General features: G+C 39.8%; 5 protein-coding genes across 5 annotated transcripts; 4 read left to right on the top strand and 1 right to left on the bottom strand.

Moving 5' to 3' along the window:
• The first annotated feature begins 2,620 nt into the window (after window positions 1-2,620).
• LOC135133249 (alaserpin-like) lies at window positions 2,621-4,202 on the top strand. The gene is made up of 4 exons (XM_064061579.1): window positions 2,621-2,929; window positions 2,975-3,763; window positions 3,810-3,960; window positions 4,011-4,202. The coding sequence occupies exons 1-4, from the start codon at window positions 2,825-2,827 to the stop codon at window positions 4,133-4,135; spliced, it is 1,170 nt and encodes a 389-aa protein (XP_063917649.1). The 5' UTR covers window positions 2,621-2,824; the 3' UTR covers window positions 4,136-4,202.
• Window positions 4,203-4,438: 236 nt separating this feature from the next.
• On the bottom strand, window positions 4,439-5,913 carry LOC135133247 (antichymotrypsin-2-like). Its single transcript, XM_064061576.1, has 4 exons — window positions 5,709-5,913; window positions 4,862-5,656; window positions 4,672-4,816; window positions 4,439-4,622 (listed from the first exon to the last, which is right to left on the bottom strand). The coding sequence occupies exons 1-4, from the start codon at window positions 5,808-5,810 to the stop codon at window positions 4,492-4,494; spliced, it is 1,173 nt and encodes a 390-aa protein (XP_063917646.1). The 5' UTR covers window positions 5,811-5,913; the 3' UTR covers window positions 4,439-4,491.
• A 28-nt stretch (window positions 5,914-5,941) lies between these two features.
• Window positions 5,942-7,427, top strand: LOC135133246 (antichymotrypsin-2-like). The gene is made up of 4 exons (XM_064061575.1): window positions 5,942-6,150; window positions 6,203-6,976; window positions 7,024-7,174; window positions 7,224-7,427. The coding sequence occupies exons 1-4, from the start codon at window positions 6,040-6,042 to the stop codon at window positions 7,361-7,363; spliced, it is 1,176 nt and encodes a 391-aa protein (XP_063917645.1). The 5' UTR covers window positions 5,942-6,039; the 3' UTR covers window positions 7,364-7,427.
• Window positions 7,428-7,978: 551 nt separating this feature from the next.
• LOC135131846 (uncharacterized) lies at window positions 7,979-12,959 on the top strand. The gene is made up of 7 exons (XM_064059696.1): window positions 7,979-8,102; window positions 8,153-8,935; window positions 8,985-9,135; window positions 9,183-9,299; window positions 11,397-11,554; window positions 11,605-12,372; window positions 12,424-12,959. The coding sequence occupies exons 1-7, from the start codon at window positions 8,001-8,003 to the stop codon at window positions 12,709-12,711; spliced, it is 2,367 nt and encodes a 788-aa protein (XP_063915766.1). The 5' UTR covers window positions 7,979-8,000; the 3' UTR covers window positions 12,712-12,959.
• On the top strand, window positions 9,510-10,949 carry LOC135133248 (alaserpin-like). Its single transcript, XM_064061577.1, has 4 exons — window positions 9,510-9,683; window positions 9,725-10,510; window positions 10,560-10,710; window positions 10,761-10,949. The coding sequence occupies exons 1-4, from the start codon at window positions 9,573-9,575 to the stop codon at window positions 10,883-10,885; spliced, it is 1,173 nt and encodes a 390-aa protein (XP_063917647.1). The 5' UTR covers window positions 9,510-9,572; the 3' UTR covers window positions 10,886-10,949.
• Window positions 12,960-14,084: the final 1,125 nt, after the last annotated feature.

The following is a 14,084-nucleotide window of genomic DNA, read 5'->3' as shown; positions in this document are numbered from 1 at the left end:
TTGAAAAATTGAGCTCTTGGAAAAGTTGCCTAAAAATACATCAAAAATTCTAGAATATAGATAGATCTCGACAACTTAATTTAAAAAACATAGTTTGTTGATGGTCCCGGACAAAAATTATAGACGTATTTTCATTTTCAAAATAAAATTTTTAAATATTTATAACAATTGTTATCATACGCTATTTTAACGATTCTGGAAAAATTGTAGAAAAATAATAATAATTTCTTACAAAATTTTTATACAGAGCTGTTTTGACGAAACTGTTAAAACTGTCATCTGCCAAAATCAGTCTTGTCTTACCAAATACTAGCCCCGCCCACCCACCCTCTGTTTTCTTAGAAGGTATGTTATCTGCAAAATCAGTCTTATCCTATCAAATACTAACCCCGCCCACCCACCCTCTATTTTCTTGGAAGGTTTGTCATTTGACAAAATCAGTCTCATATTAGCAAGTAAGTACGAGCCCCGTCCACCCGCTGACTTGCTAAGATAAGACTGATTTTGGCAGATCACATACCTTCCAAGAAAACAGAGGGCGGGTGGGCGGGGCTAGTATTTGATAAGATAAGACTGATTTTGGCAAATCAAATATCTTCCAAGAAAACAGAGGGTGGGTGGGTGGGGCTAGTACTAGCTACGATAAGACTGATTTTGGCAAATGACAAACCTTCCAAGAAAACAGAGGGCGGGTGGGTGGGGCTAGTATTTGTTAAGATAAGACTGATTTAGGCAAATGATATATCCTCTAATAAACTAGAGGGTGGATGGGCGGGGCTAGCATTTGATAAGATAAGACTGATTTTGGTACTTTTGACATTTTCGACCATTTTTTAACTATTTTCGAAAATTAATTGGATAGCCTTTTGTTTTCTTGAAAGGCAAGTCATTCGCCAAAATAAGTTCATATTATCAAATACTAGGCCCGCCCACCCACCCTCTGTTTTCTTGGAAGGTTTGTCATTTGCCAAAATCAGTCTTATCGTAGCTAGTACTAGCCCCACCCACCCACCCACCCTCTGTTTTCTTGGAAGATATTTGATTTGCCAAAATCAGTCTTATCAAATTTCGGCCAAATTTTGACATTTTCGAAACTTCACTAAATACATTTTCTTGTAGTTCGTTTCTTTGATAACTGCAACCGTTTTTTCGGAATCGACCGCTGAAATATCGAAATTTTCAGAAATCTACAAAAATTCGCATTTCGTTCCGATTTTTTCGAAAATGTTGCTCCATGACCATCAACATGCTATATTTTTGGAATCAACGTGTCGAGATCCACGTCCCTGATTTTTTTCACAATTTTTAGACAACTCGTTTGAAAGTGAAATTTTTCCACCTTCTTCAAATTTCGGCCAAATATTGACATTTTCGAAACTTAACTAAATACATTTTCTTGTAGATTCCGACCTCTAGAACTCACTTCCGGCATCGTTTCTTTGATAACTGCAACCGTTTTTCCGGAATCGACCGTTGAAGTATCGAAATTTTCAGAAATCTACAAAAATTCGCATTTCGTAGCGATTTTTTCGAAAATCTTGCTACGTGACCATCAACATGCTATATTTTTGGAATCAGCGTGTCGAGATCCACGTCCCTGAATTTTTTCACAATTTTTAGACAACTTTTTTAAAATTGAAATTTTTCCAATGGTCCTCCGTTCTTAAAATTTCCACCAATTTCAGGTTCCGTCCTCCCCTGAACACATTTGTTATTCAGATTTGTAAATTCTCCAACTATTAGAGATATAATAAGTGAATAAATAGATTTAATTGTGCTGACTTGACCAACATAAATGCTTACTTTAGGGTCACTGTTGACGCGTGTATTGCTTGATAAAAGCTCGGTAGATGATAAGAGCGCAGTGGAGACCAAAGATCAAGAATTTATCGCAGACGTGTTCACAAGAATTTTGCTAAATTCGTTTCGACATAAATAAAACTTGCAACTCTGGATTTTCACAATTTCTGCAACGAACAGAAACAACAACAAAAAACATCAGAGATAATTTCATCTTCTTAAAAACAATTCATCAATTTTGTTCGTTTTTATTTAGTTTTGTTGCAACAAAAACTGTTCTGAACCGGTGAAGGTCACTTTTACAACTTGCATAATAAATATAACTGTGGAGAGCGGAAGTTCCCCGGAATCTTTACGCTCCGCTTTTTTGTGTTAGAATCTGTAAAGAACCACAATCGAGGAACGAGGAAACTTTATCACTTCAGATTTGAAAAAAATAAATCCGCGGCTTTTCCACAGACGTTTTCAAACGGAAAGTTCGTTGCACCAGCGTACATTCCACTTGATTTACAACCAGCGAGGACTCCATGTCCAAATTGACTCAGCAGATTCACGATACCGCGAAATTATCAGAAAATACAAAATTGATAACGTCCGGTATTTTTGTTATGAATATTCACGAAAGGATTTTTATAATCGGTCCAAAAATTAGGTCATGAACGGTCCGGGTTTTTCAAAACACTCATCATTATTAGCATTAAACACAAATCCTTTTCAAAGAAGCCGCACGTAATACCTGCGGAAACCGCGTCACGAATATTATCATTCCCAGATAAAGCTGGTTATAAAATAATCATACTCACTCTTACTCTAACAGTTAGCAAATAGTGTCGCCAATTTGCATAATCGATCTTCGTTAAATTCGCACGTTTGCATTTTTGTTTGTTGAAATCTTGAGGCCGCACTTTCCAACCAATCTGTATTTTCCCTACTACATAATTCAAGGAATCCGTCGTAGGATTATATTTTATTCGCTTAAATAAAAATACGTGAACATCTCGAACCTCATTGATTGTGAATTACGATGAAGAGTTTCTTGGTTCTTGTGGGGCTGTCGGTGGTCTTCGCCCACCCTCTGGACTACAGGTTCGTCCTCAACAACACGAAATTCGCAGCGTCCGTGTACAAAGTAAGTTCTTGGTGAATGCAGACTTTGTCTAAATGGTTTGTCTAGGAAGCGGCGCTTCAAAACGAAGACAACTTCTTGGTGAGTCCGTTATCGGCCCAGTTGGTACTAGCCCTATCCCAGTCGGGCGCCAAGGACCAAACGGCCCAAGAAATCCAAGACGTCCTCAAACTCTCCCACTCGAAAGTCGTCATCGACTGCACCATGGGAGGTCTTCTGCAAAATTTGAACCGACAACACGACTACGATCTACGCACCGTCAATAAAATCTACATCAAAGAAAACTGTCCGATTAACACAGACTTCATCGACAGCGCTAAATTGATATATCAATCCGAAACCGAAAATATTGACTTCGGGAGGAACAAAGAAGCAGCGGCTGCTATCAACCAGTGGGTCGAACAAGCCACCGACGACAAAATCCACAATTTGATTGACCCCGAAAGCTTGACCAACGACACTCGAGTCGTCCTCCTCAACGCCTTACGCTTCAAAGCCAACTGGACAACCCCATTCCAGATGTTCTCCACCATGAAACAAGATTTCCACTCCGCAGACAGTACCATCCAAGTCGACACCATGCACCTGTTTGAAGAGTACTTCGACTGGTACGACAAGCCCGAGCTCAACGCGACGTTCCTAGAACTTCCTTTCGTCGGTGACAACGTTTCAATGACCATCGTCCTCCCGGAAGTCTCGGACGGTTTGAGTCTCCTCGAACAAAACATCGACTTGGTTTTGGAACCCCCGCACTCCAAAAGTCGCGAGATGTTCAACGTCGCGCTGCCAAAATTCAAAATGGAGTCGAAGATCGACTTCAAGAGAGTCCTGCAGAACGTGAGTGGTTTTTCGATTTTGTTGGGTTTGTCTAATGGGGGTTTAGTTAGGGGTGAAGAAAGCGTTCGAGGAAGGGGCAGCTGACTTTAGTGGGATGGCTGGTGACAAAGGGGAGCTTTTTATTGACGAGGTGGCTCAAAAGACTTTTGTGGATGTTAACGAAGACGGGATGGAGGCGGCAGCTGCCACTTTCGTTGGTAAGTTTGACGTTTGGAAGTTGAAGTAGTGTTTAACGGGTTGTTTGCAGTTAAAATCGTCAACAGGAACGTGGAGGCGTCGCGGGATTTTATCGTCAATCGGCCGTTTTTATTCTTCGTGAAAGTGGAGGACTTGGTGGTGTTCATGGGGAGGGTGGTGGTACCGTATTATTAGCTATAGGATGTATTTATTTGTCTGTAATAAATTATTGTAAAAAAAAGCGTCGTGGTTGTGGTTTTTTGACCAACTTGTACGTGGAAACTACGAAAACAAATATTGGATAGGTTAAAAATAGTACCACCGTGTTGGTTTTGGGTACGTTTGATAAAGCGATAAAGAAACGTAAACATTGCTTTATCTCACCACGAAGATGAGTGTTCATGTTATCACCAAATTAAAAAAGACAATTCTTTCAGATTGATATTTTTGATAATTAAGTGACCCTAGTTTATCACTATTAATTTGAAACAACACACATTTTAGCAAAACATTTATTTTAAACTACATACAAATATCATGGCACGTACTTATCAAACAAGTGGCATTACAACTCTTCCTGCGAAAACCACCAACTCCTTGATTTTGATATAGAAGATAAAGGGATGATTCACGTTGAATTGTTTCGGTTCTGGCGTCGACTGGATACTCAGAAGGGTCAAACCTAGACATAAAGGTCACTCCAGGTTTTTCACCTACCAACAACTAAGTACCTGCATAGGTTGCAGCTGCCGCTTCAACTCCAGACTCGTGCACGTCGATAAAAGTTTTCTGAATGACGTCGCTTATCACTAACCTACCGTCACTAATTCCTTTAAAGTCGGCTAGTTCTGGCGAGAACGGTGCCCTCACCCCTAACTAACAAATTCGTTATCACTATCACCCCATCAAACTGATACTCACATTTTGAAGAATCTGTTTAACGTCAAGCTCGCTCTCAATCTTAAACTTGGGGATCGACATGTTAACGTACTCCCTCGTCCAAGCTTGAGGCTCAAACACTTTGTCGATGTGTTGCTCCAGGTAGCTAATCCCGTCCATTTCGAACGGTAGCACGAAAACCATCGACACCTCTCTGCCTTGGAACGGCAACTCCAAGAACTGTGCTCTAAGTACCTTACTTTCCGCATAGTTGAAAGTGATATCGTCCTCGTTCTTCAACATAGTGTCAACTTGGGTTGGCGTTCGTCCAGGGGTGTAGAAGTCGCGTTTCTTGGTGATGAAACGCTTAAAAGGGGTTGACCAATTCCCGTTAAAGTACAAAGCGTTGATCACAATCGCCTTAGTACTACTACCAATCTTACTAGGACTTATCAAATCGCGTATCTTGTCATTGGTTTGCTGCTCCACCCACTGGTTCATGGTATTGGCGGCCTGCAAGGACCGTGAAAAATCAACCGTCCCCACATCTGCCCCGAAAACGTCAGTCGCGGTTCTGCGAAAACCACTCTTGATGTTAAAATCGTGATTGAGGTAGATTTTGTTCGCCACGTGAAACGAATACCCACGAGCTGTCTTCAAACTCGGGAGCAACGTTTCGAAACCTTCTTCGACGTCTCGTTGGTTATTGGGGAGGTGCAAGACCGATTTTAGTTCTTGTTCGGTTTGTCCTCTAGCACCTGATTGAACTAGCGCTAGCACGGTTTGCGCCGAAAACGGACTAAACAGGAAATTGGCTTGGTTTTTAGGCAACAACGTCTGAAAAAAAGGGTTAGAAACACACTCGAAACCCACGAACACTCAATCTTACCTCGTATATATCCGCCGTCAGTTTATTATTCCCAGTTATCACTTGACGCACATCGGCAGAGATTGACGTCGCCGCTAAAAGCACAATTAGAACAGTCTTCATTGCGATGTTAACAGCATCAATAACGGACGGCAACTGCAACACTGTACAATGAATGTAATTTATTATCGGTGTAAAAACCCAGCGTGTCAGCCTTGGGGATAAACACACTGATGCGACATTTAAGAAATTCCCTCAAGTAACACTTCGTTTCAATCGAAACCTGTTCTTGTAAGATCGTGGAGGATGGTACGGATGAAACCAGCTCAGTTTAGTCAGTTTTAATTTCGCCATGAAGACACTCGTGTTGTTTGCAGTTTTAGTCGAGTTGCTCGCGTTGGAGGAAACAACCTTGACAGAGTTCAAGTTAGGCAACAACCTTTTCACTTCAGATATATACAAAGTGAGTAACTTTGATAATCAGTACTCCGACTTGGTTACTCGTTTTCTTGCAGGAACTGCTTAAACAACAAAGCGGAAACTTCTTAATTAGCCCGTTTTCCCTCGAGACTGTCTTATCCTTAACCTTGACAGGTGCGAGGGGTCAAAGCGCCGAAGAAATGCGAACCAGTTTGCGTCTGCCTAGCAACGAAGTCGAAATTTTTGAAAAACTTATCTCCGAACTGAAAAGCGACAAGTACACGCTGCTTTCAGCCAACAAAGTTTACGTCAAAGACGGTTACCCCATTCACGACGGGTTTAAAAAAATCGCCACGGAGAAATACCAAGCCGACTTCCAGAATATCGACTTCGGGAAAAAAGAAGAAGCTGTGAAAGAGATCAACGAGTGGGTGGAAGCGCGCACCAAAAATCGAATCCATGACATCATTTCGGCCAACGACATTGACGAACTGAGCAGACTTATCCTCATAAATGCGTTATATTTTAAAGGAAATTGGTCAACACCTTTTCCCGAGGGACTCACCCATCCTAAAGACTTTTACCCGAAGGAAACGGAAGCGGTTAGTGTTGATACCATGCACGTGACGGCGAGTTTCCACTATTACGAATGCACTGAAGTCGACGCGAAATTTTTGGAACTGTTTTTCGAAGACCGGGATGCCTCTATGGTCGTAGTTCTCCCGAATGAGAAAAACGGGCTCGGGAAACTCGAGAGCAAAATCGAAAAAGTTTTCACGCCTCGGAATTTCACCACGGAGCTGGTGCAAGTCAGCATCCCCAAGTTCAAAGTCGAAACGTCTATAGAGTTTGTCGAAATTTTGAAAAAGGTAAATCTGGAAATTGTACTTTTTGGGAAACTTTGTTTGTGTTGTAGTTGGGTATGAGGAAGGTTTTCAACGGGAAGGAAGCCGATTTGAGCGGGATGGCTGGTGAGCCGGGAGAGTTGGAGATCGGGAAAATTCTGCAGAAGACTTTTATTGATGTGAAGGAGGGGGGAGTTGAAGCTGCCGCCGCCACCATAGTTCGTAAGTATTAATTTCAGAAAAAAGGGTGAATTTTGACTTTTGTTTTTAGATGTTCCGGCTGTCATAAGCGCTCTGGAACCCGATTTACGCGTCCCGAAGAACTTTAAAGCCGACCATCCCTTTATTTTCTACCTCAAAGTCAAAGAAGTTGTTTTGTTCGGAGGGAGGATCTTGATTCCTGGAAAATAATAAAAAAATGTCTTGAGGAATTTTGTAACGAACAAATAAACTATTCCACTATTTTTTATTCAAAGTTTCAGCTATCAGTTTTGACAGGAAGCTTTGTTTACATTTAGTAAACACAAAGATTTATTTAGCGTACTTAAACGCAATGTTTACTTAAATCGGTTTATTTATTGTGATAATTTGCGGCTTCGCCTGTTTATCTCTCTGCGGTTAATAACCAAACCCTTCCTCTAGCTCTTGATTCAGTCATCTTTTGTCACTTCCAGTTCATACAATACGATAACAAACTACCGCAATTAAATACTCCAGATCCAAACACACATTTTGTGTGACGCATGAGATTCTTATCATTCCGTGTTTTTCCTCCTCTTGTAGATTTTTAAAATCTAACAACTGCCCCCATATAAACCCCACAATCGCAAACTGACCTCAGATTTCTTAGAAAAAATAAATCAAAACAATTAAGTGAAGTGGGTCCAAATATGTACAAATACTTCAAATTATAAGATAACCATAAATAAAAATAAATCACACACAAAAAAAACAAATCGCACACTCAAGATTTGTATCAAGACCACTAGACAATTTTACTAAGAGTATAAAAACAAAAACATAAATTAATCCCAATCCAGTTTCCAAAATGAAGACTCTTCTGCTTTTGTCTTTCTATTTCCTTCTTGGAGCCGCCTCTTTGGAAGATTTTTCTTCAGGAAATCACCTTTTCACCGCTGATCTCTACAATGTACGACCTTCACTCTATCTCAGTCAAATTCTTAGATTAATACTCCACAGGAACTTCTAGAAGAAGATGGTAACTTTGTCGCCAGTCCATTGTCGCTCGAAACCGTCTTAGCTCTAACACAATCCGGAGGCAAAGATGCAACGAGTGCAGAAATCCGATCTACCCTCCATCTTCCAGACAGCGAAGAAGAAACAGAATCGACCATGAAATCCGTCCTACCGCTTCTACAAAGCGAAAATTACACACTAAAAGCAGCTAACAAAATCTACATTCAAGAAAACTACTCAATTAAAGAAGAGTTCAAAAAAATCGCAGCAGATGTTTACCAAGCGGACATCCAGAATGTTAATTTCGTGGAAAATGAAGAAGCAGCTGCTGCTATAAACCAGTGGGTTGAAGCGCAAACGCAGAACAAAATTCACGATCTTGTAGCAGCCGATGATCTAGATGCCAACTCGAGACTGTTTCTGGTCAACGCTTTGTATTTCCAAGCGACGTGGTTGCACTCCTTCCAAGTCGCTTACACAGCGAAAAAGGACTTCTATTCTTCCGGCGACAAAACAGTATCCACTGACACCATGCTGCAGTACTCAGTTGAGCGCAAGTTCTACCAAAACGAAGAACTAGATGCTAAATTTTTAGAAGTACCGTTCGTGGATGAAGATGCTTCAATGACTTTTGTACTTCCCAACAAAATCGATGGGCTTGCGGTTCTCGAGAAACAAAGAGACAAAGTTTTGGCAGACCAGCCTTACTCTGTCAAACTGGTGGATGTAGCTCTTCCTAAATTTCGAATTGAGACGTCGATTGATTTTAACGAAGTTCTACAAAAAGTGAGTTGATTTTAGAAAATTTGTATCGACATTGAGAGTTTTTCCATAGATGGGTATTCGTGCGGCTTTTAGTCCCGGTCAAGCCGATTTTAGCGGAATTTCTGGAGAAAAAGGGGAGTTGTACCTTCAGAAAGTCAAGCAGAAATCGTTCATTGGGGTTGACGAGAATGGGGTGGAAGCGGCCGCTGCTTCTTCAGCTGGTAAGTGAACGATTTAGGGTTTGTTTTTGTAACATAATTGTTTCTAGATGTTCCCATATATTCGATAGCTATGGACAAGTTTGTGGCAGATCACCCTTTCATGTTTTATATTAAGGTGAAGGGGGTGGTTTTGTTTGAAGGAAGAGTGGTAGATCCACAATATTAGAGTTGTATGAAATGTTGTACTGAGTTAAAAATCTTCAAAATAAACCTTACATAGAACTAAAGTAAATGCCCTCTTATCTGGTGCTTATTATTTATCATGTCGAAATTAAGTGACACCTGCTTAAATCTAGATCAACAAAATCATAAACACATCTTGAAGGAATTTTTTGACGCAAAAAATAAAAGTGCTTTTCATGTAACAAAAAAGTGGTCTGATAGATTACCAAGTAATATAAAACGAGATCCGCCGTCACCAAGCAGACTAAACCAAGATGAAACTCTTCCTAGTACTTTTCTTGTGTGCAACCGCGGCCTTCGCCAGCGAAGCAGACCTCCAAAAGTTTGCTTCCAGTAGCAAACTCTTCACAGGAGCCGTCTACAAAGTAAGTCTTCAATTTAACTTTCATCTTTATTCTCCCGGTAGGAGCTTCTAGTTGACAACAATGACAACATCCTCGTCAGCCCCTTCTCCGCTGAAACCGTCCTCGCTCTAACCCAATCCGGCGCTATCGGCATCACCGGCGAAGAAATCCGCTCCAGCCTCTTCCTCCCCGACACCAAAGAAGAAACCGAAGCCATCATCAAGAGCGTCCTCCCTACAATCCAAAGCGACCAATACACCCTAAAAACCGCCAACAAAATCTACGTGGAAGACAACTTAGCCATCAAACAAGACTTCCAGAAAGTAGCAACCGACGTCTACCAAGCGGCTTTCCAAAGCATCGAGTTCGCAGAAAGCGTAGAAGCCGCCGAAGAAATCAACCGATGGGTGGAGGAACAAACCAACGACAAGATCCACGACCTGGTGTCCCCTGACGCGTTGGACGGAAACACGAGGGTGGTTCTCGTCAACGCTCTATACTTCCAAGCCAACTGGTCTATCCCGTTCAAGCCCGTTCTAACAAGCAAAGCCACTTTCTACGCCCCCAACGACGAAGAAGTTGAATCCGACGTTATGTTCATCGAATCAGAAGCGTTAAACTTTTACGAGAGCGAGGAACTCGACGCGAAATTTTTGCAGCTGCCTTTCTTGGGGGAGGGTGCCTCCATGACGCTTGTTCTCCCGAATAAGAAAGAAGGGATTGCTGTGTTGGAGAAACAATCGGCGGATGTGTTGAATGTGCCTGAGTACAAGCAGGAGTTTGTTCAAGTTTCGTTGCCGAAGTTTAAGATTGAGGCTACGGTTGATTTTGAGAATATTTTGGAGAATGTAAGTTCGGGTTGTTTGTAATCTTGTAAGGTTAATTTTTGGGTTGTAGTTGGGAGTGCACGCCGCTTTTAATCCTGTGGTTGCCGATTTTAGTGGAATTGCTGGAGCACCTGGTGACATTGTCATCAGCAAAGTTACGCAGAAGACGTTTATTGATGTTAATGAGTTCGGGGTAGAGGCAGCTGCTGCTACGGATATTGGTGAGTGGTTTTAAGAGATGGGGTTCTTGATGGTCATGTTTGGGTTGTAGTTGCGCCTACTACGGAACCACCACCGGCTACTCAGATTTTCACCGCTGACCATCCCTTCGTGTTCTATATAACAGTCAATGATGTGGTTCTTTTCGAAGGAAGGGTGTTGGTGCCGAACTATTGAAATGTATTAACTGTTGTATGATTATATTACTTACTTGAAAATAAAGCACCATCTTATGTTCAAATTACTAAATATTTTCTGATAATTCATTAAAATCTAGATAACGAACAAAAATGTGAACTGTATTTTGCTTGAGACGAGGTATAATACTTATTATTAGAAATTAATCATGATAACATTCACCATCTCAGTTCTACCACCTGATAAAAAATGACAATCGTGGATTTTTTAGTCAGAATTGCCAGATTGTATCAAGAGATCATCACCACACCCAAATTTTTCACTTGTGGCAATTTCTTTCCGTTTTACATACAAAATAGTGAACGATATAGCCCTCTTCGAAGGAAAGGTGTATTAACTATTCTATAGTTGTATTACTTTCAAATAAAACATCACCTTGTGCCTCCAAGCAGGTAAATATTTTCTGCTAACTCATTAAGATAACAACCTCATAGTAATAGCTTCAATTATTGCAATTAGTGACAATCTTCGTCCCTTCATAAATTTTTAGCTTGGATTAGACAAACCAATCACCTTATTCAGCTCAGATCAGAAATAATGAAGAATCTTTTGGCACTTGTATTTTTTGTAACTGCCGTTTTCTCTTATGAAACAGTAATCCGAAACTTCGCTTCCAGCAACAAATTATTCGCTGATTATTTCTACAAAGTAAGTATTCAATTCAATTTTTGGTTTCTTCATTTCTATTTTCTCTGTAGCTGGCACGAGTTGACAAAGACGGTAACATCCTCTTCGGCTCTTTCTTGGATGAAATCATTTTTGTCGTCAATAAATCTGAAGTCTTCGACGTCGCCAGTGCAGAAATTCGCCCGAGTCTCTTACCCCCAGAAACAAAAGCAAGCATAAAGGACGTTCTCTCCAAGATGCCGAACCATCAAACGATCTTGGAATGTTTCGTAGACATTTACAGAGTCCCAAACAACATCTTAAAATATTTCCTGTTCTCAGTACAAGACTTCTACCCAATTTCTAACCGCGAATATTTCGTTAACGGTATAGAAGTAGAGGAAGAAATCATAAAATGGATGGAAAAACAAATAAACGCCGAAATTTACGACCCAGTTTCTTTTTTAGACAAAAAGACAGAAATAATCTTTGTATGCATCAGTTTTAATAGTTTTCAACTAAACTGGTATTTTCCCTTTGATTACGTCCTTAGAGACGAGATGACCTTCCACTCCCTCAACAACGAAGAAGTTCAAGCCAGTTTCATGTTCCTCAAATCACAATGGCTCAACTATTACGAAAGCGTGGAACTAGACGCGAAATTCCTGGAACTCCCGTTCTTGGAGGAGAATGCTTCCATGACTTTTGTTCTCCCGAATAAGAAGGAAGGAATCGCTCTTTTGGAGGAACGATGGACAGATATATTGAGTGTGCCTCCGTACAACCAACAATTCGTTCAGGTGTTTTTGCCTAAGTTTAAGATGGAAACTGCATATAACCTCGCAGATATTGTCGAAGGAGTGAGTTTAAGTTGTTTTTAAAGTTTTGTGTAGTTTATTTTTGGTTTATAGTTGGGAATACAAGACGAGGCCCTTCCATTGCGTGCCAGTTATATTGGCATTGCTGGAGCAGCTGGTGATTTTTTTTTCGATAACAGGATAAAGAATAATTCAATAGATGTTAACGAGTTTGGAATGAGCCTTGAGTTTTGGATTCCTGTTATGACTGAAGATACAGACAGTACCACCCGCACATCATCATCTACCCAACAATTCATTGCTGACCATCCCTTCGTTTTCTATATAAAAGTGAACAATATAGTTGTATCCGCAGGAAGAGTGTTGCTCCCACGTTATTAAAACTGTTAGTGCCTCTGGCAGAAACCTGTTTCATCCTTCTTCACCCGTAAGGGTGGGAACCAGGGTCACCACCACCTTGGAACACAGGGTAACATACATTCACTATTCATTCGGAACTCATTCATAGACCCTATATTCACTCTGTGGACCTAACGGTCATATTCTATTCTTATTCTAGACCTAACGGTCATACTCTATTCTTATTCTAGAACACACTTGTTATTCGTTAATAAAACTTATAAAACGACTGTCCGCTGTTCTAATTCATAATCATCAAACTTAACAAAAACTAAGCAATAAATTACATATAATATAATAATAATAATAATAACTTTATTGAGTACCATAAATAAAAACAAAAATACAAGTAAACAAAAATAAATAAATAATGGATACCCAAAAGGGAACAAAAAACAGATTCAGTATTACTGATTTACAATCTGTCCCTATGTTGAAAAGAAATGAGATATGAAATACAAGTTGTAAAATATGAAAGAGGAACATAATTTTTTATACATAGTATTAAAGGTACAGACTTTATAAAAGATTTAAATTTAATTTTAATTTTATTTCTGCTTGCTCAGCCAAGAAGAGATCCTTTACAGATTTGATGATGTAATGGTTATTTAAGTTGGAATAATGACGTAAAACGTTATTTATGGCATATGCACATAAATAAGAAAATGACGATTTATATGAACTCAAAGAATGAGAAGGTATGTCAACAGTCAGATACATTTGTCGAAGGTTTTTGTCATGTACAGAACTACGAATTGAAATTTTATTTTGCAGATAGTGAGGCTCATTGTGAGGTCGGATCTTTATTATGAGTTTTATAAAGTGATGAAAACGTCTTTCATGCATTTTCATCCAGCCTAAATTCCGTACAAAAGGTGTAATGTGTGTCTCACGTGGAATAGAATAAATATACATATCTCACACAAAAGTTTTGAATCTTTTGCAAACGATATTTGTTCACACAAGATAGACAGAGACCACATACTTTGTCAGCATAGTTTAAATGTGATAGTATCAAGGCATCAGTCAACAGGCGTTTGGCAGATCTTATTTATATAGTCAGTAAATTTTAGCTGATTATCAATATGTAACCCAAAATTTTTAACTACTCTGGCAGAAGAAATAGTGGTACCTCCAATATGAACATTAAGATCTGAGTTTATTGCTCTTATTTTATTTGGTGTGCCCAAAGTAATTGAAATAGTTTTTGCAAGATTTAAGGAAGGACAGTTCTTACAAGTGAACGTTCAAGATCTGAGTTAATTTTTTTCTGGAGCGTTATGTTCAGATAAGGATTAAAAGAATAATAAATTTGAAAGTCGTCAGCATACATATGAAGTTGACAATCTTGAAGA

Source organism: Zophobas morio, unplaced genomic scaffold (genome assembly GCF_036711695.1).
Source record: "Zophobas morio isolate AGI-343-1 ecotype UQ-CSIRO unplaced genomic scaffold, CSIRO_AGI_Zmor_V1 ptg000021l, whole genome shotgun sequence".
Taxonomy (NCBI): Eukaryota; Metazoa; Arthropoda; class Insecta; order Coleoptera; family Tenebrionidae; genus Zophobas; species Zophobas morio.
Note: the sequence above shows the minus strand (reverse complement) of the source record. Positions and strands in the feature narration are given on the sequence as shown.

Bases quoted from the DNA above. Each gene is read 5' to 3' on its own strand.
- LOC135133249 (XM_064061579.1), top strand. From the start codon at position 2,825: ATGAAGAGTTTCTTGGTTCTTGTGGGGCTGTCGGTGGTCTTCGCCCAC. The intron at 2,930-2,974 runs GTAAGTTCTTGG...TGGTTTGTCTAG, and splicing joins TCGCAGCGTCCGTGTACAAA to GAAGCGGCGCTTCAAAACGA. The intron at 3,764-3,809 runs GTGAGTGGTTTT...ATGGGGGTTTAG, and splicing joins TCAAGAGAGTCCTGCAGAAC to TTAGGGGTGAAGAAAGCGTT.
- LOC135133247 (XM_064061576.1), bottom strand. From the start codon at position 5,810: ATGAAGACTGTTCTAATTGTGCTTTTAGCGGCGACGTCAATCTCTGCC. The intron at 5,657-5,708 runs GTAAGATTGAGT...CCTTTTTTTCAG, and splicing joins TGACGGCGGATATATACGAG to ACGTTGTTGCCTAAAAACCA. The intron at 4,623-4,671 runs GTACTTAGTTGT...CTTTATGTCTAG, and splicing joins GGCAGCTGCAACCTATGCAG to GTTTGACCCTTCTGAGTATC.
- LOC135133246 (XM_064061575.1), top strand. From the start codon at position 6,040: ATGAAGACACTCGTGTTGTTTGCAGTTTTAGTCGAGTTGCTCGCGTTG. The intron at 6,151-6,202 runs GTGAGTAACTTT...GTTTTCTTGCAG, and splicing joins TCACTTCAGATATATACAAA to GAACTGCTTAAACAACAAAG. The intron at 6,977-7,023 runs GTAAATCTGGAA...TTTGTGTTGTAG, and splicing joins TTGTCGAAATTTTGAAAAAG to TTGGGTATGAGGAAGGTTTT.
- LOC135131846 (XM_064059696.1), top strand. From the start codon at position 8,001: ATGAAGACTCTTCTGCTTTTGTCTTTCTATTTCCTTCTTGGAGCCGCC. The intron at 8,103-8,152 runs GTACGACCTTCA...AATACTCCACAG, and splicing joins TCACCGCTGATCTCTACAAT to GAACTTCTAGAAGAAGATGG. The intron at 9,300-11,396 runs AGAGTTGTATGA...ATAAATTTTTAG, and splicing joins AGTGGTAGATCCACAATATT to CTTGGATTAGACAAACCAAT.
- LOC135133248 (XM_064061577.1), top strand. From the start codon at position 9,573: ATGAAACTCTTCCTAGTACTTTTCTTGTGTGCAACCGCGGCCTTCGCC. The intron at 9,684-9,724 runs GTAAGTCTTCAA...TTCTCCCGGTAG, and splicing joins TCACAGGAGCCGTCTACAAA to GAGCTTCTAGTTGACAACAA. The intron at 10,711-10,760 runs GTGAGTGGTTTT...TTTGGGTTGTAG, and splicing joins AGCTGCTGCTACGGATATTG to TTGCGCCTACTACGGAACCA.